The sequence below is a fragment of the Malurus melanocephalus genome, unplaced genomic scaffold (assembly GCF_030028575.1).
Source record: "Malurus melanocephalus ecotype Western Australia unplaced genomic scaffold, MMel_1.1 scaffold_159, whole genome shotgun sequence".
Classification (NCBI taxonomy): domain Eukaryota; kingdom Metazoa; phylum Chordata; class Aves; order Passeriformes; family Maluridae; genus Malurus; species Malurus melanocephalus.
The window spans coordinates 1,396,993-1,419,402 of NW_026623391.1; the positions used below are offsets into that span (position 1 = coordinate 1,396,993).

A 22,410-nucleotide genomic window follows, 5' to 3' on the forward strand; every position below is an offset into this window, starting at 1 on the left:
GCACTTATTTTTCTTKTTAGACCTTATTATCCTATCAGTCTTCTAATTCTTTTAAGATGCACCTTGATTTCTCCTACTGAAGAAAGGTGATACTTACAAAGAGTATCCTGGGGGACCACATATCATGTGATGTCATGACTCAACCCATAACAGTGTGCAGGCACTTTAGAGCTGCAACCACATGAGAGGATGCAGTAATGCTTCTGGGTGGGAATTATTTTTGTTTTCAGCTGAAAATGCTGGCAAATGTTTTTCAAACCTTTCCTTTTTCTTTGGAGAGCTGTTTATCCTTGCAATATTGGTATTAGAAAATMAAGAAATAAGTAAAACCAAAGAGCTGAAACATTTAGATGCAGTGATCAATGTGCCGCGCTTAGTTTACGTGTTATGTGAAAACTCACAAGTATGGACAAAYGTAAATGTTGCTAAAAGAAGAACGAGGCTGTGGATTTCTGCCACAATAGCTGCTTGCGTGCATTTTTTGCGCCACAGCAAATGTGGACTCCTACTTTAAATTACTGCATTTCCATGGAATTTCAGGTGGTTGCTGTGGAAGAGCATCTAGCATGCTATTTTTGTAGCTACTGTAGGAGAGAGGTGAGTTTTGTAATGGGCTTGACAGTTTTGGTACATAATGCATACTGAAATTTTATAACTGCACWAGTGAGAACTGTCTTGCTTCCTATAACCTGTAAAATTTGTGATAATGTCAATYAGTGTTCCCCTCCTTAAAATACTTTTGTTTCCGTAGGTTATGACGCATCTACGTGTGATATATGAACGCATGAACCAGTCTCTCTCCTTCCTCTACAATGTGCCTGCTGTGGTAGAGGAGATCCAGGATGAAGTTGGTATGCAAACTACTAATGTAGAAAAAGACATGTATTTTTGTGATGAGAAATTAYCAGCAAAAGCAAAAATACATCGTCTCACTTTTCCTGTTGATAAACTATCTCAGCTGAATGATAGGAGAGTAAACTTGCCAACATTCTTAAATTTTGAATTAAATTATAATGAACTCTTGAAAGACAAATCCTGTATAACTCATGCGGTGGCATCATCTTATTGTTGTAAATGTCTTCCCTGAAATATGTTAATTGACGTATGGAGCCTTCAATACTATAGAGATGCAGCAACAAACAATGAGATTTAGCAAATCCTTCCTAGGTTTGGATGTTAAATTTATATGGTAAGTATTTACATGATATAGACAGTTTGGAAATCCCACAGTTTGGAAAAAAATGGTTGCGGGGCCAAGCATCTGACAAAAGTGTAGGTATCAACTTGGCAGTATGCTTGTTGTCACATACTTAGTTCTTGGTTAGTTATCAAATTGATATCTCTGCTCCTCCCATTGTTTCCAGCCCACAAGCTGGACTGTGGATGAATCAGGTATCCACAGTCCCATGTTTGCCTCTTCTCCAAGAGCTGTAACAGCAGGTGGCTCTGAGGGAGAGTGGCCTTTGCTTCCATCTGGATTCCTGCCCTTGGCTGGAATTGCTGCAGTGTAGAGATTTCCAGCACAGCTCTCAGACTGTGCTGTGCTGCTGTTGCAGCAAGGCAACTGCATTCAGCCAGAGTTTTGGACATCACATTGCTAATGTGTGTCTTTAAGAAAAATAATACATGGTTAAATGTGAAGGTCAGAGATGGGACAGTCATTGTTTTTGGAGCAATTTTTTTCACAGATGGCAGTGAATGTATTAGTTTCACTAATAAACAGCTTCAGCTGACTGAATAAGTCACTGGTTTCTTCAAAAGAAGGGAGGCGTGCCACTGTAGTAAGGATTAGGATATATTTAGGACACAGGGAGAGGATAAATAGGAAGCCAGGAGAGATTCATTTGCCCAAAGTATAGATTATGATGGAGATTTGCTTCTGTTTGAGAGGGCTGGGATTGAGATCAAGAAATTGTGGAAGGGATTGGGAGACAGCCAAAAGATAACTGATTAGTAATTGTCCTTAACCACAATTATAAGGCACAATCAGCAGTCTTAGTCTGTGGGTATAGAGTCAGTCAGGGAGAAACAGCATCTTACTGACAATTTGAAAGCACATAATTTCTGTAGAATGAAGATGTCGGTACTGTCAGGTCTTTGTGATGCTCAGTTTGTTTTCTTTTTCCACTGCTCTCATTCCCTTGGTTTTTTTGCTTCAAATTTCAATCTCTTCTGTTCTTGGTGATGTTAATACTTGTTGCTGAGGACATTCTTGTGAATTTGATTCTCCTTTCTAAGTGTTGAAATGGAATGAAAATTTCAGAGTCTTTAAAGTGGCAGGAGACCAAAGTATATTAACTGCTGAATGGTTTACAAAAATCTTAACTCCTAATCTCAAATTTATAATAATAATTTTTAAGGGGAAATAATAATTTTTAAGGGGAAAAAAAGAGCCTCAAATTAGTAGGGTATTATTTCTTAGTAAATTGAGAGCAGCTAAGAAATCACAAAGAAAATGTCTTTCAAAGTCTCTTGAGTAGTTTTTCCTTACCTTTTTTTTTTGGTTTAGGCTGTGCTAAACACTATTCAAAGCATATAAAAGTTAAAAGCAATAAAAACAAAGTTCTCATGACTGACAGTTACTAAGCAGTACAAACTAGTTACTATCTTTTCTGGTTAAAATATCAGGTCTAGATAAAATAGTTTTCRATTATGGAGAAAAAAGCTTAATGTCTTTCAATATCAACATGCTTCTTGATAACATTTCTTGTATACTTAGTTTTGCATGTTGGTTTTGATGGAAGTTTATGGAGGTCATTCTCATCTCTTCAAGGAGACACTATCCTCCTAGCTTTGAGCACTGATCAGCCTGTTTCAAATTCTGTTCTGATRTTACTGAATGTCCTAGTCTCTAGTATTCCTAAACCCATGGAGGAGGACATCAATTACAGCTGCAGAATCTGTGGAGAAGTAAACTTCTAATATAACTTCACTTTGTAGCACTCCCAAGAAATACTACAACKCTCATTAAAAAGACAAATGTTTCATTAAATACTGTTTGTTGGAATCATTGACTTAGAAAGTCTGAGTCAGTAGAAAAGTTGAAAAATAACCAAGGTAAAAAAAATGTTACACACAGTGTCTGAATAATAAATTACATGTAAGGAGACATAGATGAAAATAATTTTGATTCATTTTCTTTGTTCATTGTAGTTTCACTTTCTAGTTCCACTCTGCTGCAGAGTTCTTCATGAACAGTTTTCACCTTGAGGAATGGATAATCATTGCTTTACACAACAGAGCTCTGACAAAGGTAGCTTTTCCCTAAATCAAACAAGTAGCTCTATGAGCAGCAATATGAATGAGATTTAGTTTGCTCTGAATTTGTACYGTGGGTTTGATTCCTCTTACATCTGGTGTGGTGCTGTTTTTCACTTAACTTCTCTTGATACTAGAAATATTATGACCTATTTTTGCGCAGCTGATCAAATGAATCACAGTCTAGCAATTGGACATTTGAAGTTTTCTTAAAATACAGACTATGTTTGAAGTTCCTACCTTAAAAGCCAGGCTTGCAGCGATTGTTTTAATGTGCAGAATCCAAAATAAAAAATCCAGCCTCTGTACTAAAAATGGGCTTTTATGCCTTTTAAGAGCAGCTTTTTCTTGTTATTTTCATAAGTCCAGCAGAAATAGAATTTAGGGTAAAATTGAAAAGAGTTGTAGTCCATACCTGCASGTGTCCATCACCAGCTGATGTCATCTGGCTTTAACGGTGATGTCGTAGGAGCACATAAATAGTGGGAAGACCCACAGCACACCAGAGGGTAGAAAAACATTACTTAATTTAAGTGAAAACTTTCTTCCTAAGTGTTTAATCCCATTAGGGTTTCAGGCACCATGTTGTAGCAGCAAATTCCACATGGGTGAGGAAGGATACTGCTGGCGTTCTCTTGTCCATGTTGGAGCAAGGGAAGAAGAGCCAATCTGAGAATTTCAAAAAGAGATCATCTAACCATGGCTATTCTGACAAAGCTTGGAAAGCATAAGCAGGTCATTTGAGTAGACTGGTATTCTGGCTGCAAATGATTTCTCATGGGACAGTGATGTAAGTGTGCTGAAAACCAGGACACTCTTTGCAWTTGATGTAGTTCTAGGTGTTAAATGGGTTTTTTTAGGAACAGGAGTATGCCCCATGAGTAGGAGAGTGGCACAAAAAAAAACTTGATCAGATTAGTTGCCTACCTAGGTATTTGTAATCACCTTTTCTCTCTGATAAATCCCATATACTRTTTAATATGTATAGAAACCCAGAAAAAGCAATAGCAGGCCTAAGATAAATCAGCAGTACCTTTGAGYACATCCTTCTTTAAATCCTTATTTGATTAGATTGCTTATCCATGTATGTAAAAGGCAATTTATTGCAGAGTGGCACAGCAGGCACAGCTTCTGAATTAGAAACTACGTCAGTGCTTTGTGCATCAGTCACGTGGGCAGGCAGTGAGCTGAATTTTTAATTCTGTCTTTGCTAYGTGTTTCCAAACTGATGTCCTCAGCATCATCTTTTCTAGTCCACCACTGAGGAAGTATTAAGCACTGTAGTAATACCACAGCAGTATTGTACCTAAGGTCAGAAGCATTCAGTTGTGAGCAATAAGTGTAAGAATATTATTTCATCTGTCCCTTGACAAATAAAATCAAGCTATTATTATTTTAATATTYTGTTCCATTCTGCCTGTCCTGTTCTTCTGCAGCATGTCCTGGATGCCACACCCACATTAGGTGCCTAGAAGAGAAGGCAAACCCAGGCTGACTCCAGATCAGTGCAGGCTGTCAGATATATATGGTGTGCTGTGAGTCATGTGCTATTTCAAGCATTTGTGTGCTCCAGCTTGCATGACGAAAATTGAAACTAGAGAMATTTACCTCTTGACATTTGCCTTACAACTTCCTTTGAAGATTTTTGTAGGTGTTTTTAGAAAYAGGACAAGCTGCAGACTCAAGATGTCTGAAGACTTGCTTTCTTTAAACACTTCCTCTTTAATCATCAAGGCCCCAATACCTGTCTGAGTGGAGGGTAAAGTTAGTGCTATCTCAGTCAGTTCTGGTCTTTCAGCATTTATTAGATTAATTTTTGATTCCTTATTTCTAGCTTGTAATTTTGACCTGTCGTCAATTCACAACTTTGCTGMATTTCTTGCCATGAGTTGAAGTAGGATACTGTTCCAAATCATTCTGTGGAATCCTTCTTAAGAGATTTAAAGRCATTTGTTTCTTGCTGCAGGCTGACAGTTAAAAACAACAACCAGGTGGTTTRGGGACTGATACTGCAAAACCAATGCATGCCCCTGGGGGCTGTGCAAAAGCAGATTCTGTCTTATTTGGTGCCATTCCTTTTGTGATTGTTTTCTTCATCCTCTTCCTTAAAATGCTGTGGTTTGAATATGTAATTAGTAATGTCTTTCAGACTGCAATGGGACTTCTCAGTGTCATGTTTTTCTGTAACTCTTCCTTGTAGTTTCTGTCTTAAAACTTAGTTGATGGGAAGAATTCCACCTTCAAAAATGTTAAAGCTGTTGAAGCAATACATAGGATTTTTGAACCTTTATTTGAGGTTGGGGTGCTATATCAAGGTATCAGAATAATAAAGGGAAGTTGACATACATTGACAGTGTCAATAGTTTGTTTGAAGGTTTCCAAGGGCATTGTAATGGGACCTTACAGAATGGTGTAGTTCATACCAAGTAAGAACAGTAATTTCCTTGTAACTGAATTTGAGTGCATTAGACTAGAAAATTCTTGAAATTGCTTTTCGTTTGTAGAGATGGCAGTTCTAGGCTGTTTCATAGGACCCAGTGCTAGCCTTCCTCTAAGACTGGTGGCAGAAATACTGGTGGCATCTGATTAACACAGTAATGTCATGCATCAGACTGGTTATAATGCTTTAATTTTCTTTTTTCTGGTAAAGTAAAATTTTCTTTTTGTTGAAGCATGGGTAAATGAATTTATCTGCACTGGGGCAGACCACGTTCAGTGAGCTGGCATAGAGAAAGATAAAGATAACCAGTGGTGCTCATCCTCAGGGCGGTTTGGTTTTGCACCAGTTGACAAATGWGCTTCATCCAGACAATGTAAAGCTACTGAGCAGTTGCAGTAGTTGCAAAAATCCATAGCTRAGGAAGGTTGGACAATTCCTGTTTTGGTTTTATACTTTGTGCCATTCTGGAGGTCAATGGAATTGTCATTTCTAAATGTTCAGTTTCAGATGCAAGGAAACATTGTCTTTGCCAAAGCAGAAGTACTGAGTTTCCACTCTCATYTCTTTAAAACCAGCACATTTTTCTGTGGCAACAATTCTTCCATTGAGATTTGTCGGATATATCTACACCACACTGAAATTTGTCAGTAAACTTTAAATAGTTTCTGGAAGTAGGACAGTTGTATGTAGGTCTTACGAAAGGTTCTGTAAAAGATGCCTTCTACTTTTCAGGAGCCTGTTTGGTGTGTCTGTGCTGTATCATAAAAGCCTGTATTCTTCCTTCTGTCTGTCCTTTGTGCCCCTAAGGATAATGCAGCTGTAACAAGCAGTCAAATGCAGGTTTCAGAGAATGTGTATTTGCACCTTCAGGTACTCTGAAGTGACTTCCAGCAYTAAATATGCCTGTGCTTTCTCCCCATAATTGATTTGACATATTTATGTGTATCCAGTAACCTCAGCTTTTTGATGAAAAATTTRAATTTTGTGTGAAGTGGTTATTTACCTCCAATACTCTCCCTTGAAGGGCTGCAGCATTCAGTCAGAATGATGATTTGTTATGATTCTAGCAAAAAATATATCGTTGGGTCAGTGGTTAAAGTCAGTGGCAGAGTTTTTCCACAAAAGCAAATGAATTCTGTGTTAAACTTTCCACAGCAGCATTGAGATAGATTTTGTGTGCTTAAATATTGATATATGGCCCAAGTGGAGTGCCTGATGAGCAATTAAGACCTTTTCAACCCAAGGACATTGTTTTTTAAGGCATTTGACTAATTCGTATGCATATATATATATATATGTGCTTTTAAGCTTTCTTTTTCCCAAGTGTTTTTTTTTTATTCATCACAAGCCTATGGTCTTTACTAAGCTATTTCATTATCTCAATAAAACATTCTTGCAATTATTTAAATACCATAAACAATAGTATGCCATTTGTTGAAACRAGGTGATGTATGACATTTATGTAGGGAATCAGCCAATTTCACATAAGCACAGAATGGCTGAGGTTGGAAGGAASCTCTGGAGGATGGAGGACACCGRGTCCATTCCCTCTGMTGAAGCAGGCTAYCCAGAGCCAATTGCCAGTGYTTGGTCACCCTCACAGTGARGGAATGTTGTTTATRTTTAAGAGAYTCAGCTCTGTTTGCTAGTAAAATATGTCCTTTGCTTCAGCCTAGGAGAGAAGGGAAAAAATCCTGGAAATAGATCCAACATTTTCTTTTTCTAAGCATCTCCTATTTTCTGTTAAGATTATTTAACTGTCATAGAAAATTTGGTGGAGAAYTGTAGAGGATTAAAATAGATATGAACACACTTCACTGATGCTGATGTTCTGAAACACTTTCATTAGCAATGTTCTATATCCTCCCCATCTTTTGTMGCTAAATGGGCTATTGTGTCTTGTCAAGAGCACTAATGTTCTCCAGAAAAGATATGAATCCTGATTTTTGTGTGCACAAGCCCTCATTCCATCTCATAAATACTGTGAACATTACTTCAGTCAGTAAAAGAGCCAGTATTTCAGTCAGTAAACTTCCTCATGTGTTCACAGATACTGGGGAAGAGGGTAAATGGCTTCAGGTGGCTTTGAAYTGGGGTGGCTTTTTCATCAGGAAAAGATATGGGACATCTTGTTTTCTGGTTCAGAAATCTAATCAGAATGAAAAGTTAGTAGAAGTGACTAAGTTTATTAAGAGCATATCTTCCTCTGGTTTGAATAATGCTATTCTGTTTCACTTGCACCTCTAAAAAATCRGGTCTCATGATCCAGGTGTTAGAACTGAAAACTGATAATAATTGTGGACCTATAATTCATAAATGAAGTACTCTTTTAATTTTCTGAGCATGTACTATTTCAGTGAGTATTGAAATCTTGAATAATTCATCTGTTTATTGGAGAGGTTTAAAGGTGTTGACTTGATTTTCTTCAGGAGCTGATGTGAGAGCATTCTGCCCTGCATTGATAGATCCTTCTTGAAGACCCTACTCTGGATCCTTTCCATTACTCTAGCCTGGAGTATCTTTTCATATACACTTCTCTTTTAATAGCAAGCTGCCATCCCCACCACAGATTCCACAGGGAGTTCATGACCACGGGGCTACTCTGGGCTCAGRGTGGCAACAGGCTGAGGCTGAGACAGCATCCATGAAGGCAATAGACTGGGAAATTCTGTCATGAWGAGCCTTGTTCCTGCTAGTAGCAGGGTTACAGTTGTATGAAAATATTGTATTCATAGGAGTGTATGTATTATTTTAAAACTGTGTAGTGGATATATTTGATTTTAAAAAGTATTATAGGTCAGGATTATCTTAKAGCTACAGATTTGCTTATAAACATCTAGTTGAGCTGATATCCTGTTCTTTTGTGCCTTCAGTGAAAAGTCAGAAGCTGAGCACTCACTTTTGCAACAATACAGATAAAACATGTGGTACCAAATTTTTTTGAAGTCTGCTTTTACTCTTTTATGAAGCAGAAAGGCTTGTCAACCTTTTTCATTAGTATTTCCTGTACATTGCTTCTAGTGTTATGCTTTAAGGAACTGATGTTAGGTTTTTTTGGATAGATAACAAAAGTCTGACAACGTCGTCCAGTTACCCAGTTTTCAAATACAGTCTAAGAGCAGGTGACTTTCTGAATGTGTAGCTCCAATCAGAGGGGAGGCTTTGGCTTGGTAAAATGTTGCCCCTTTATGGAAATGCCATTATGCTGAGCTATTGCAGATTTTCTTGATTCACTGAAATATGTGTAATTTTTTTCATAAATATGTCATCTTAAGTTCATTATGTCAGTGTCCATGAGTACTGAAGCAGCCCAAAACTGTGGGATCACAGGCACTCCAGCATCTTCTACTTCATTTATGCTGCTAAATGATGGATTTTCTTTTCCCAGTTAACATGTTTTGGAAACACAGCTGTGTCATYCTGTGTGATTCACTGCAAGATCAGATTCCTAGTAGGAAATGGTCAATTGTAAAAGAAACAAAGGAATCATCTTAATTCTTACCTGCCAGCAAATTGCAAGTGTCCAATAAGAGCCAGTTGGACACTGCACAAGATTAAATAGTTTTATGTATAATATATTACAGAGCTAGTGTGTCAATCTGTGGAATTCTTATCCAGCAGAATTTAAACACCAAAGTCTGAACTGCATCACTGTGGGCACATATCCTAAGGGGGATAACAGAATAAGCCTCAAATACCAATGATGTATTAAGTTTTGCTTTATTCAAGCATAGCTTTCTTTCCAGAAGTRCAGAGGGGAAATTCACAGGTGTTTATTATAGTCAGGAGTATCTGTGGTGTTCTTGCTTGGCAAGTTCTCACTGTTGGGATAAAAAGGAACAAAAATACTGAGAATATGTAGTTTTACAGAATGGCTGGGTTGATGGAGATKTTGCAGTAATGTCCTGTCAGTTCCCCTGCACATGGGATTACAAATGAAGTGATCTTTCCTCAGCCTTCTCCTGCCTGTGAKTCTCATATATCTGGTTTCACTTAGAAATGCATTTTTCTGAATAGTGATGCCTGGGCAGTGTTCTAGTTCTTGCTCTGCTCTGCTTCCTTCTTTTAGATCATGCGTATGGAAAACAGCATGAAAGCCATCAGAACTGGTCACATCCCACTTCATAGATATATTTGGTAAATATAATAAATGCATCTCTTTAAAATACTCTGACAGCCCAGGACACATCTGGCCTATCAAGTGCTAAAACTGCAGTTAATAAACAGGCAAAATACATGTTATCTGTAGCAGGCACTGCCCAGTTCAATTTGGATTTAAATTAAAAAAAAAATCTAATTTGAGCAAGGGTATCAGCTGCAGCAAGTTAATGTTCAGGTTTTTATATTTTTATGGGTTATTTAGTGCTTCCAAGATCAGTACGCATCAAAAATTGTTGTGGGATTCAACACCCTTTAAAATGTTTGGAGAAAGTGATGGGTAACTGACTTTTTTCAGGTGTTAGAAAGTGGTAGTTATAGGTYCTACTGACAAGTAGTTATAGGTTCAACTTTTAAATTGTACTGTATATTGTAARTTTGGCAAGTAAATGTGATTTTTTTAATTAGTAAATAAGACCAATAAATAATTTATAAATAAGGTAAATAATTATTTTCAAAAGMTAAGACAATAAAATTCTATAGCAATGTTTCATATAAGTGTGTTTTTGCAGGGCAGTTTCACTTACAAGCTTTATAAGCTACTTAAAATGGAAAAGTACTTGGCTTTTTCTACTTCACAAAGGCCTGAGGAAGAATAATGATTGCTGATTCATCTGGCTGTYAATATCAGTGATGATTGGTCAGGCAGTTTATTTGTTTTAATTTAGACTCTTCAGCCTATTTTAAAGCACTTATTGAYATGTTAATTTGGAATTAAATGTGGAGTTAAATTTAAACTTGGGGAGTTTGTTGCAGTGCCTTCTGTGGATTAGGGTGATGACATACAATATATGTTCTGGATTATAGTATAATTTCAATTTTTTTTTCTAAATATTTTTTAATGTTGTGTTGTCTTCCTTGGTATTAGGCTGCTTTGAACTAAGGAGGAAATGCAGTCATTAATCAGATGACTGGCTGTTAAATACTAAAGAAATTATAAATGTGCACATAGCTATAGCAATATACTGAGATTTAATTTTAGTTAATAGCTAATTCATGTAGTTGTCAGGTAACTAAAGGTCTGTAGTAATTACTGTGTTCTGTCACTGTAGGCAAAGAGTGTCATGCAGTCTTCTTGGAAAAACAGACAAAATTTTAGACCTTGAGTTTCATAGCAGGCTGCTGAARTGATGGGGGAAATTGTCATGAACCTTTGCTCAAGGTGCTCAGTAATTGCATAGMCACGTACAAAACTAAATTTACATTCAGGTCCATCCCTAATGAAAGACAATGAGGTAATTCTGAAATCAATCATTACTTCTTAATTAGTAATTAACRTATTCTGGGGTGRTGATTAGTGTGGTCTGATCYCTCTGCGTGTACCAGCAGTGTCTYTGCAGCTTTTGGAGTTCACTCTGGCCAGCACTGCCCTGGTGCTGTGCAGTAGRGATTCCCCAACACCCTCACTGGTAAAAGGCTGACACACACACACACAGAGTGAGCTTGTAGCTCTTATGTTACYRGAGACAAAGAACCAGAGGGCTCRTCCACGTGGATGTTCCAGAAGTTTATTCCCAGAGGGGATCCAGAGGTGAAGAGAGAGAGCTAAATTCTTTGCCCCCAGATGTGCAGCTGTGGGGCCAATCACCTGAGCCAACAGGGCAGAGACAGAGGGCWAAGGGGATACAATGACCAATGGGGGAAGGGATGGGTGAAGWGAGGGACCAGATTAGGTCCAGCCGGGGTAGGAGGATTTAYATRTTCTTGGAAGGAACCATCWRATTCCYAAGGGAGTTGTTTGGGTCTTTCCAYCACCRAGTTCCAGCWGTCCCAGGGCAGTTTGGCTCCCCAGCAGTCCCCAGGGTGGTCTCATCCACCACAATGAGTAATGACCTTAATTAATGTTTTCCTGAATTGGATCATCCAAGTTTTAAAGACTGTTCTGTRCCACAAAACCTGTGATTTACCTGCTAAAGGACAATCACTCTGTATATGTACATCTTTGGGAGTTTTAGCGATTTAAGACAAAATATCTGGAAGGTAGGTCTAACTGAAATATTATTCAGTTTACCAGTTGACAGGAGGAGACTGACTTGGTTTGTTCTTAGGATGTGAATCGGGAAACAGCAAAATCCACATGTGCTGAAATAGAAGGAGCAAGAAATGGGAAAGAAATGGAACTGCTAAAGTTGTGATTTTTTAAAATTTATTAGAAGCATGTTCTTTTTAGCATGGTTCTAATTATTGCAGCGATTCTCAAGTTCAAAGGTGTATTTTTTCTAAAGTTAGCTTCTATTGTCTGAGGCTATGGGATGCTTACTCTCTCATTAACTTCTAGGAAAAATCTCTTAGGTCAACTGTCATGATACCTTAAATATTCTTTAATATTCTAAATGTTCTGAGAACTTGAAAAAGGCACATTCTTTTCACTGTATTGAACAAGATTTTCATACACATTAGAAATTTCTGAAATGTAGAGGGTTTTGGCTGCTACTTGTCTWGCCCTAGTGGGGATGTCTCTGAAGGACAGAAAATAAGAGCTATAAAATATTGTTTTCCATGATTCTTGCTCTTTCGGTCACCTTTAGCCCTGAGGGAGAGACATACTGCATGAAAAAGTTTCCAGACAAAAAAGACCCATGGCATAATTTCACAGGCTGACCAGGAGGTGAGAAGAAAGCTTAGATCTGATGGGGTGGTCATGTTTCTCTGTCAGTATGGATCTGAGAACTGAAGGTGARGCTCATTTCCAGTATTTCGCAGGAGTGATCTACCATATCAGTCCTCTGTCATCGTCTTCAAAGCATGCAGGAAACAAAGTCGCTCCTCCRCCCTCCAGCAGGCAGGTCATTTTCAATAAAGTTCTCATCAGAGTCTCTCTCTAAATTATATTTGACTTGTACTATACAAATGAATTAGTTCAGCCCTGAATACCCACATAAYTGTGTTTTGCAACTTGACGATATAATTATGACTCATAGCAGTATATAACATTATAATTGTACAGTGCTTGATTCAGCAAAACATCTTAGAATARCAGTATGCTTGAAATTCAGTGGAGSTTCACTCTTTGTGGTAAAGCAGGAGGTCTTGTTACTAATTTGGGTGTGTTTTGATTCGTACAGCTGATAAGATGCAGACACTCAAAGTTAGTTAAAACCTGACCGCATTACATCAGTGTAACTGCTTTAGATGATAACGTCACATAGTGAATTATCCCATAAAGGAGGTGTACAATTGAAATCTGCAGCTAAACACGTTACCTYTTACCACATGCACTGTAATAAATTATTGTGTTGGTTCACAGTTAGTGCATCCTAATCGTGACATACAGCATGTGCATGATTTAAGCTGCCTTCAGAAGGCAGTATGTGTGCCMGTGCAAATGAAGCTGTTGCTGTGACTCAGTCTGTCTTTTCTGCTCTTAAGGAAGATGGGGAGGTTGCTGACATGTTTTAGTTTTGTATTTTTGAAAGCACAGGTGATGCCTAGATCTGGCTTACCTAAAACAGAGGCTAGACAAAATTAAGAGACTAAAAGTCAATTATATTTATTGAAGGGCCTTCAGATACATTTAGAGCAGYCACAGCCCATCCAGGGGCTACATCCAAAATGCACAATGGGTTTTTCTTGCTTTATAAGCTTTGTCCTTTTGCATATTAGGGGTTAGTCCTCCAATTACAGCTTCAGGTAATGAAATCATTTACTCCAAGTTTGCTTCCCCCAATTCACTGTTTTTTCCATATCTTAGGGCCTGAGACAGTAAGGTGTTCTTGAGTTTAGGGCTTAGAGAAGAATTGTTTTGTTTAAAAAATAGGAGAACAGTAGCTTAGGACTGACTATGGAGTCTAGAGTTATACACTAAAGAATTACAGGATTACAGATAAATGAAAAATATGGAGCCTAAAATCAAAAGGTTTTACAGGTTCAAAAATAACTAATTTTGGGAAAAACACATGTTCCGCTCAGGCTGAATGGTCACTGATGATAACTGAGACATTAAAACTCTGCATTTGTACCAGTTTATTTGAACTGATTCCAAGCCCATCTTTGTTGGATCAGTATATGTTCTGCCATRTAGATGGCATTTTACGAAGCAAATTCAGTGTTGGGTCAAAACTATGGTGCATAATTTGGTGGTATTTTAACTTGTCTTAATTAGAGGCGTTTTGGGTGCACTTATTTTCTAATCTGCTTTAAGATCTTAAATTGGTTTCTGGAACTTCCGCAATTACAATTGCTAATTTTAAAGCTGCTTTTCAAGTAAATTCAATAGTCTTGCACATAATAGTGATTGCAGAACTTTTCATCTAGTAGATGGAGTCCTTGAAAACACAACAAACAAATATTATAATTATTTTTGGAAAATTTAAATAATAAACTATTAACTAAATATAAAAATCAGGGTTTGAAAGATAACTAATGGGTTGCTGGCATTCCAGGAAGGCAAGAGAAGCTATCTCACACGAAATTGTTGTCATTATAGCTGTGTCAGTTAAGGACTGGGAAGTATGTCCCAGAGTTGAACACTGGAAACAATTGTGTGACAGTAATGGTAGATAAGGTTACAGCATAATGTGGGTTTTGCCACTCCAAGACTCCATCAACTTTGTTGGCATTTGTCATGGTAACTTTCCTAGCACAGTGCTATTTGAAAAGATTTGCTAATAGAACTGTGTCATGTGGCATTGTAGACGAATAGCTTCTAATCCAGCATCTACCAGAAGATTTTGTAGTAAATTCTCTTTCTCTTTAGCTCTTTCTTTACTTTTGTCTCTGTGTGCCTCTCTCTGGGATAAGAGAATAGTCTTGAAAGGAGGTTGGAATGGTGTTGTGGGGGTATTATGCTTTTATCAATTTTCCCAAATGTATTTCACTTCATTTTTTCTACATCCTGTTGTTGAGGAGAATTGACCCATGAGGAAGTGCCTACAGTGAGCCCAAGAATGAGTGAAACTGGCTTAGGTGTGATGGGAAGTGCAAGAAGCACCTTTTTAAAATACTAGAAGTGAGCTGGTCTCATCCCAAGAAAGAAATGGTTTAGGTGCCTGAAGGAGAATTTTTAGTGTCTGGAGGAGAAGCAGCAATTGTGCACCCTCACACCAAATCCAGATCCTGGTGGGAGGTCTGGGGTCCCAGCTAAGTGTGGGCTTTTCCAAGGTCATGGTTGCTTTTGAGCACGTACTCTTGGAGCGACAAAATGTTTTGCCATCTTCTTTATTTTTCTCAGTGGCAAGGCTTAGCAGAATGCTACAAGGAGATGAGCCAAACAAAAAACATTTATTACAGGAAGATTCTCAGAGTTTTTGTCCTGTTGATTTGAGGTGAGATGAAATTTTGAGGGCTAGAATTTCTCTATTTTCAGCAACTAATAGTAAGATATTCACAAAACAAATAAAACYTCTGAAACAATCCTGAATGCACATCCTACCCTCCAGCTGTGTTTGTGCTTTCTGCATTTTTAGCGATTTGTCTTTTGGAGGGTGGGGGAATTGTGTTGGCGGCTGCAGAAAGAGGGAACTGCTATGTTGATGGGTACATGTATGGCTTTCTGTCAGTGTAACTGGTAGTTCCAGTAGCCATCGATACAACATAACTAACATCAGCCCTGGAAAAGTGATCTTGTTTCAATAACTGGAAATCCTAAGGCAAACTTCTTTCAGCAGCTCAGAGACTGAAGCAATTGTTTGCAAATGATTTACTCAGTGCAGACACAGCTGCCTCAGTGTGATGGGCTCCAGCAGTTTCTATGCCAGGCTCTTCCAATTTCTCACTGTCATTCAGTGTCTGATTCATCCTGTCAGATGGGCTTGAGTCATGTGGCCATTGTTTCCCTGCTTGTAAAATGGATGTGATCATAATCTGCTGGTTGTCGTGTCTGCCTGCCTCATTTGAGCTATTGTGCAGGTCAGTTCCTCTCCATGCTGTGCACCACAGCTGAGTGGCAAACAGAGGAGCCAGCAACGACATGCTCCCACTTGGGTAGCCTTGAGAGAAACTTKGTGTGTGATGCCTTGCAACCCTCAGAAATTTGGATAAAGTCATGATGGGAGGTTGGTGCCGCTCTCTGTCAGCCTGGAAGGCCCAGCTGTGCCTGCACAGTGACCTCCTGAGCGCTGTGCCAGTCCTGGTGCTGCTCCTCCACTGCCAGAGCTCAGTCCTTCCTTCTCCTCCATGCACCATTTGTCCCTTTCCAAGAGCWGGAGCTGTGTGCAGGTGACATTGAGTGTGTCAGCAGCAAGGTGTGGACAGGAGTTGTGCAAGATTAAAACTACCCAGGACAACAGGGGGGTTGGGGCCCAGCTTCCCCAGCACCATCCCCTGCCACTGCTGCCTGAGCYCCAGGTCTCCACAGCTGTCTCACAGCATCTCCTGGGCAAGGGGAGAACAGTGGAAACAAGGTGAGCTGTGCCCCAAAGCTATTCCAGTGCCCAGGTTTTGAAAGGTCTGCGGTCACTAAGATGCTCAGCAGTACTGTAATACTCTCTCCTGTGGTCCATGTTGACATGGTATTACAGTGTGCTCAGCTGCTGTCATCTATGGCTCCCTGCAAGGCACTTGGACACCAGAGTCCTCCCTCAGGCCACTAAAATCCAGCTCCTTTTTGTAAAATCTCATCATCCCTATTTAATGAAAATTAACATCTGTCATGTGATAGTGTCTGCTCAGAATATCAAGATTCTTCACCTGTCTCTCTTCTGATAAAAAGAGGTGATTTAATATGAAAAAGGAGTAGTGTAAATGCAGTTTGGAGACAAAAAGCAGATTTGCCTTCTATGCTGAAGATTTAGTAGGTGTCATAAAATAATACCATTTTCAGTAAAATGGTACATGAAAAGAAACGCAATTCAGTGTGACTGACATAAGCTTTCTGTACTGTCCTAGTAAGTCATTCTAATGGACATATTAAATCACAGAATTAAATTTTGTATACACATTAGTCTTACCATCTGCTCAAGCAATTGCTGTTTAAACTGGAAAATTTGTTTCAAAACATTGTTTTACCAGATTTAGAACCTCTGTTTGCCCCAGAGCTGAAGCTGCARCATTTTGTTTATTTTTGATGTTCTGAATTTAGTGTTATGGGCTGGTAGAGAATTTCATCACCTGTCTCAAGGTGACCTTTAAGAGCTGCAGGACAGAGCAGAGCTCTACTGCAACACTGTTGATRGAGGCACTGAAGCAGTGGCAGCTGTAGTGCTCATGATGTCATGAGGGTCCTTAAAGGGTGCCTTATGGTTACAGTGGACTTCTGGGGTATGAAGCTTCATGGTGTAAAGCTGGGAGGAACATAACATTCAAAAGATTTTGCAGAGGGGTCTAAAGCTCTGGTGTGTATAGARAATTAGATACCCTTCATCACTTTTGCTACTAGGAAATAAATGAGTTCCTATAAAGCGGCGTAAAGGGTTTAGCAGCAGAGTGGTGATTCATTTCTCTGACTTGSTATATGGCTGAGATGTGGGTGTGAGGTAGTGACAGTCACTTAATGAAGTGCAGAGAAGTCAGCCTTGATAAAAGCTATTGTATCATCAGCTGCCATATGTGTGTTCATGTACTCACTTGCACTCCCATAATGCAACTTTACAGTCTCCTATTATGAACTATTTAGCTCTGTGGCACTGGTGGTGCCTTATTAGCAGTTACTGGTCTTCACTGCCATTGCTTACWTGAATGTGCTCCTGTGCAGCAAGTTCCCTCAAAGTACTTGCAAATARTGTGTTGTTCTTCCAAAAACAGATGTCAGTGAAGGAAGGTGGRGGGTTAAGAATGGAATTGTAGRATAGTTTTGGWTGGAAGGSACCAACCTGGTTCAAAGGTCARCTAGTCCAACCCCCCTGCAATGATCGGAGGCATCTTCAACTAGATCARCTTGGTCAGAGCCCTGTCCAGMCTCACCTTGAATGCTACCAAGTACAGGGCATCTACGACCATCCTCATTATAAAAAAATTCTTTGTTATATCTTACGTAAATTGGCTSTCTTTAAGTTTAAAACCATCACCCTTGTGTTCTGTCGCAAAAGGCTGTGATAACAAGTTTGGCTCATCTTTTTATAGCCCCCCCCATTCAGGGATTGAAAGGCCATGGTAAGGTCTTCTTGGAGCTTTCTCTTCTCCAGGCTGAAGAGCCCCATCTCTCTCARCCTSTCTCTGTAGTAGTGGTACTCCAGCCTTCTAATCAACTCTGTGGCCGTCCGGACTCACTGCAACAAGTCCATGTCTTTCCTGCGCTGAGAGTAGAGGAACTTTAATGTGAGAAGGGAATAGGAATAATAAAGCACACACAACCTCTGAGCTTATTTTTAACAGGGAGTTGAATAGTCTGTCCTATACACCTGATGGAGTTGARGTGCTTTGATTGTTCTCACCTTGCTTCCAGAAGAACTCCACAGCGTAGATACTACTGCACAGCTTTAGGTGCTAGTAGCTTTTAAAATAATTTGCCTGCAGATATCTATTACTGCTTCTTAACAAAGAACTACTTTGCTGTTATGATGAAGTTTTATATGTTAAAAAATCAAATGTTTTTTTCAGATGTGATATGTTATAGTAAACACAGTTTAATACAGTGCTGTGGAGATTTAGGATTTAAGAGCTGTGATGAGCTTTGGCAGTGAGCATTTAGGAGAAAGAAGAAATTGCAAGGACATTCCTTTCTGTGTGTCTCTCACCAATTGAACTTATGGCAGCATGTTGAGTTGAAAGGAATTGTTTTGTGCTTCTTTTCAAAATACTTGAGAAGAGCCAAGGTATGTATATAGCACAGACCTGTGATCTGTTATGTGGTAGAACTGTTGGTAAAAAACTATTGAACAATCCTGGTTGATGTTTCAAAAAAATGCCTTACTTATCTGCAGTKCTTATCATGGGGTTTTGACTGTTCCAAGCCTTAATGCTTTACTTYATCATAGGAAAACAGAATCTCGCAACAGTGAATTCTTACTTTAACAGCATTGAAAATAGGTTCTTAGAAACGCTGGCTCTTTCTCTGGTAATTTCTTCGTTGAATTTCCTTGCAGATGAATTACTTCAGAAAGAGCAAAACTACTCTGATGATGTTTTGGCCAATATGATCAGCGAACCCAGAATCAGCTAYGGAAATGATGCTCTCATGCCTTCATTGACGGAAACCAAGACTACAGTTGAACTTCTTCCAGTGGATGGAGACTTCAGCCTAGATGACCTTCAGCCATGGCATCCATTTGGAGTTGATTCTGTTCCAGCCAATACTGAAAATGAAGGTAAGTACAATAGGGGGAGAAACCACAGAATATTCTGAGCTGAGCTTTGGGGTTTCTCTTCATGTTGTTCCCTGAAAATTAATATTTTTCTTATGTGAGTGGGAATGTGCATTATGAAATGTGCATTTGGAACTGGTCTGCCATGTCAGATGTGTCTCTTTGATGGAACAGAAAGTCCTGACTAAAATCTGTAATTTGGACACAATAAATTTCAGAGCTGGGTTTACTTGCCTTCAAAAACAAACTATGATAAATTCAAGGAGATTATGAGTAAGAGTCYTATGAGATACATGACAGTGACCAAAGGGAAATAAGTTGTTAGATTTGTGCCATGATGAAATGAGTGTTTYATTTAAGTTATAACTTTCTATTTGCTGGCATGAAAATGATTGCAGTTCCAGCATAATCCAGCAGACAGATGATGTTATTTCACTCCATACTCGTTATCTAAAATGTACTGCAGAAATGTTCCTACACATTCATCAATGCAGCTGGCTAGTGAAAAGATTTTTCCTGAGGGSTATTTTATGTTGCTCATGGGCTACTTTATTGAAGTGACTGCATGCTACTTGAATAATCCACGTATAATCTGGAATTGGTAGTTCATTTAGGTGCTGGGCCCAATAAATCAGAAACCTGAGGGACTTTGGYCATGTCATTTAAGTTCCTCCTCTTGCCTTTGTTTTGCTTTATGAGTTCAACTGCACCCTTACTAGTGCTAAGTTAAYCACATCAGTGAAAGTTTGTTAATACAAAGCCACAGTACACACAGAGCATGGAACTGCAGAAGTCTTCTCAGGCAAATGATTTGTAGCTGAACTGCACAGACATTAACATCYTCAAGTCTTTTGAAACCACTGGCTTAGGCTGTACATTCTCTCAGGAGGACTTCCAAGACCACACACAGTTCGTTTGACTCAGGCACAGTGTGTGAGTGACTGAGCAATTGAGTGTATGGGAGATGAAATGTGGGACATGGACGTGGATTTGCCAGGTCTGGTGTTGGTGCCAGGTAAAATCAGTGGAGTCAGAATTAGTYTTGCAGTCAAACTGGATTGTCCCAGAGAGTCAGAGAAGCTGAGGATCAGGCAAAAGAAAAGAGCCTGACAAATGTCAGTGAGGCAGATTTTAGGGGTTTGAGGGGAAAAGGAGAGGCTGTTCAGGAGTGGGGCTAAAACCAGGAGTGCCAAGGAGTCAGCAGCCTAAGTTAGGGACCAAGTAAAAGAGCAGAGGCAGAGCAAATGGAAAGAGCAGCCAGCAGGAAGAACCAGAAAGCACAAATGGTGAGAAGGGCTCCAGCTGTGTCTGAAGGGCACTTGAAGTGGCATGCCAGGCAGTGAGAGCAGCTGACTGGAGCACATCAGGTGCTGGTGAGGGGCACAGATGGCTCCCAGGCTGGCAGGCTGAGCCGCATTTTCCTGGGGAAGGAGCTGCAGCTTTGCTGTAGCTCTGGCATACGTATCAAGGCTGTCTGCCAGGAGCAGGTCGCAGTCTGCCTCATGTCTGTCCTGCAGGAATTTTCAGATGCAGCTTTTGCTCCTGTTTTTTTCCATAGCTGAGGCTTCCAGGGCATCAGTTTCCATACCTGCTGCCTGCTTTCATGAAACTTGGGGGGGGATTAATTATTTCTGATGTCTGTCCTCCCAGCTTTCAATATATATTGATTTCAGACACCAGGTTTAGAAGTTGTTAGGAAGACAGGTGCACCCAGACATACCCATAGGAAAGTGACACTGAATTCCCATAGACAGCTTTATTGAGCATGGTTCTTTTTTTCAAATGTATGGCAGCAAATAAAGAAAAGCTTTCTTACCTGGAATAACATACTGTTTAATTATTAATCCTCTGTGGTTTAATGAGTATATGGTTTGTTGCAGCACTTACTCTTTCATGCCTTCAAGTTCCTGGGGTTTAGTTTTGATTTTTTCATACCCTTTGTATYTATCATGAACTTACTGCAGCAGTCAATTCTGTTATTATAATTGTTCAAGTCTGCACAGTTAGAAGTGGAAATGATTTGGTGACTTAAACCTCTTCAAATCCTTCTTGTTTCCCATTACACTTCTCTGTCCTCTATCCAAACCACAGTGTTATTAATGTGATCATGCCTGCAATACCTTCTTTCTTTAGAGACCTTTTCTGTACCTTTGCCCATAGCGTTGAAGGGGGATTTCACAGCTTTTCCTTTATGTTTGTCTTGTTSTTCCACAATCCCAGGGCTGACTGAGCCATTTTCTTCACTTCCCATGGCTGTTTTCTTCTTTGGTCAKGGTCTTACTTCAGGCTTTGTCTACATTGCTTCCAAAAACATGTTKCTGTCTTCTTATAATATGGTTTGGAAATAGCAAGAAGTAAATAACAATTAACCTCATTTTCTCCCTCTCTTTTTTTCTTTCCCTGTAGTGAACTGATAAAGTTAAAATACCACAACCCCCCCCCCCACTAAAATTTGTTATTATTTGTTTCCTTCCATGGCCATGATCTAATCCAGGTTTCACCCAGAAATATTAATAATGGATTGGATTGGTATGTTGCCATGTAATCTTAAGGTTTCATAACTCCATATGAAATTTTCCCAATCTAAACTGCATGCTTAAAAGGATAGGTTTTATGGAAACAGGTCATTTTCCTAGAATTGCTTTTACTGATGAATAAGTGAAAAGCTGTCTAAAAATAAATAGACTTTAAAAGTCTAGCGCAGCTCAGCTTTCTGCAAATATTTCCTTCCGTGTTTTCCCCTGAGGTAGTTTCCCTAGAAATGTCTRCAGAAGTTAATCCAAAGCAGCAGGTAACACTACTTGCACGGCTGTATGGATGTCCAGCATGCTGCGACACAAATTAAGTTGACAAAAAAACACTTTCTAAGGACCCTACAGAGTCACTGTGAAAAATGTCAAGAAACTATTTCTACAACACAGAATGCATCTTCAGAGCTGACCCCAAACAGACCCCCCTATAGCTGTGATGTTCTGAGACTACCAAGCCCTCAGGGCATTTTGCCAATGACTAACTGGGTTTGGTGATTTATGCTTTGTATTTTAGCCTGCAGGGAGCCTGTATCTAGTGTTTATCTAAAGTGAGATTCCTGTAAATGTACTATATTATYCTTATGATTTGTCCAGTTGCTCCCTTCAACAATGTTCGTGATAGCTGAGCATCACATAGCACTCCTCACCTGCTGGTTTGTACCAGCTTTTGATGCACTTCATTTTTGAAAACAGAAGCAAACACATTCTCTCTTGCTCTTCTGAGATGTATTAGMATTAGATAAAGGTGGGATGTGTAGCCTTTATGAAGCCTAGTTAGTCAGTGTAAACAAACATGTACCAATTTAGTGTGATGAGTCTATTTGGACAACGCATTTTCATTCTT

At 39.2% G+C, this 22,410-nt stretch overlaps 1 protein-coding gene across 4 annotated transcripts in view; it reads left to right on the plus strand.

The window, feature by feature from the left end:
* Positions 1 to 22,410, plus strand: part of APP (amyloid beta precursor protein) — a 189,705-nt gene that overhangs the window by 145,727 nt on the left and 21,568 nt on the right. For all 4 annotated transcript variants that reach the window (XM_057371847.1, XM_057371845.1, XM_057371844.1 and 1 more), the window contains 2 exons: positions 752 to 851; positions 18,817 to 19,038. In XM_057371847.1, coding sequence (XP_057227830.1) covers positions 752 to 851; positions 18,817 to 19,038 — 322 coding nt within the window. The remainder of the gene's footprint in view (positions 1 to 751; positions 852 to 18,816; positions 19,039 to 22,410) is intronic.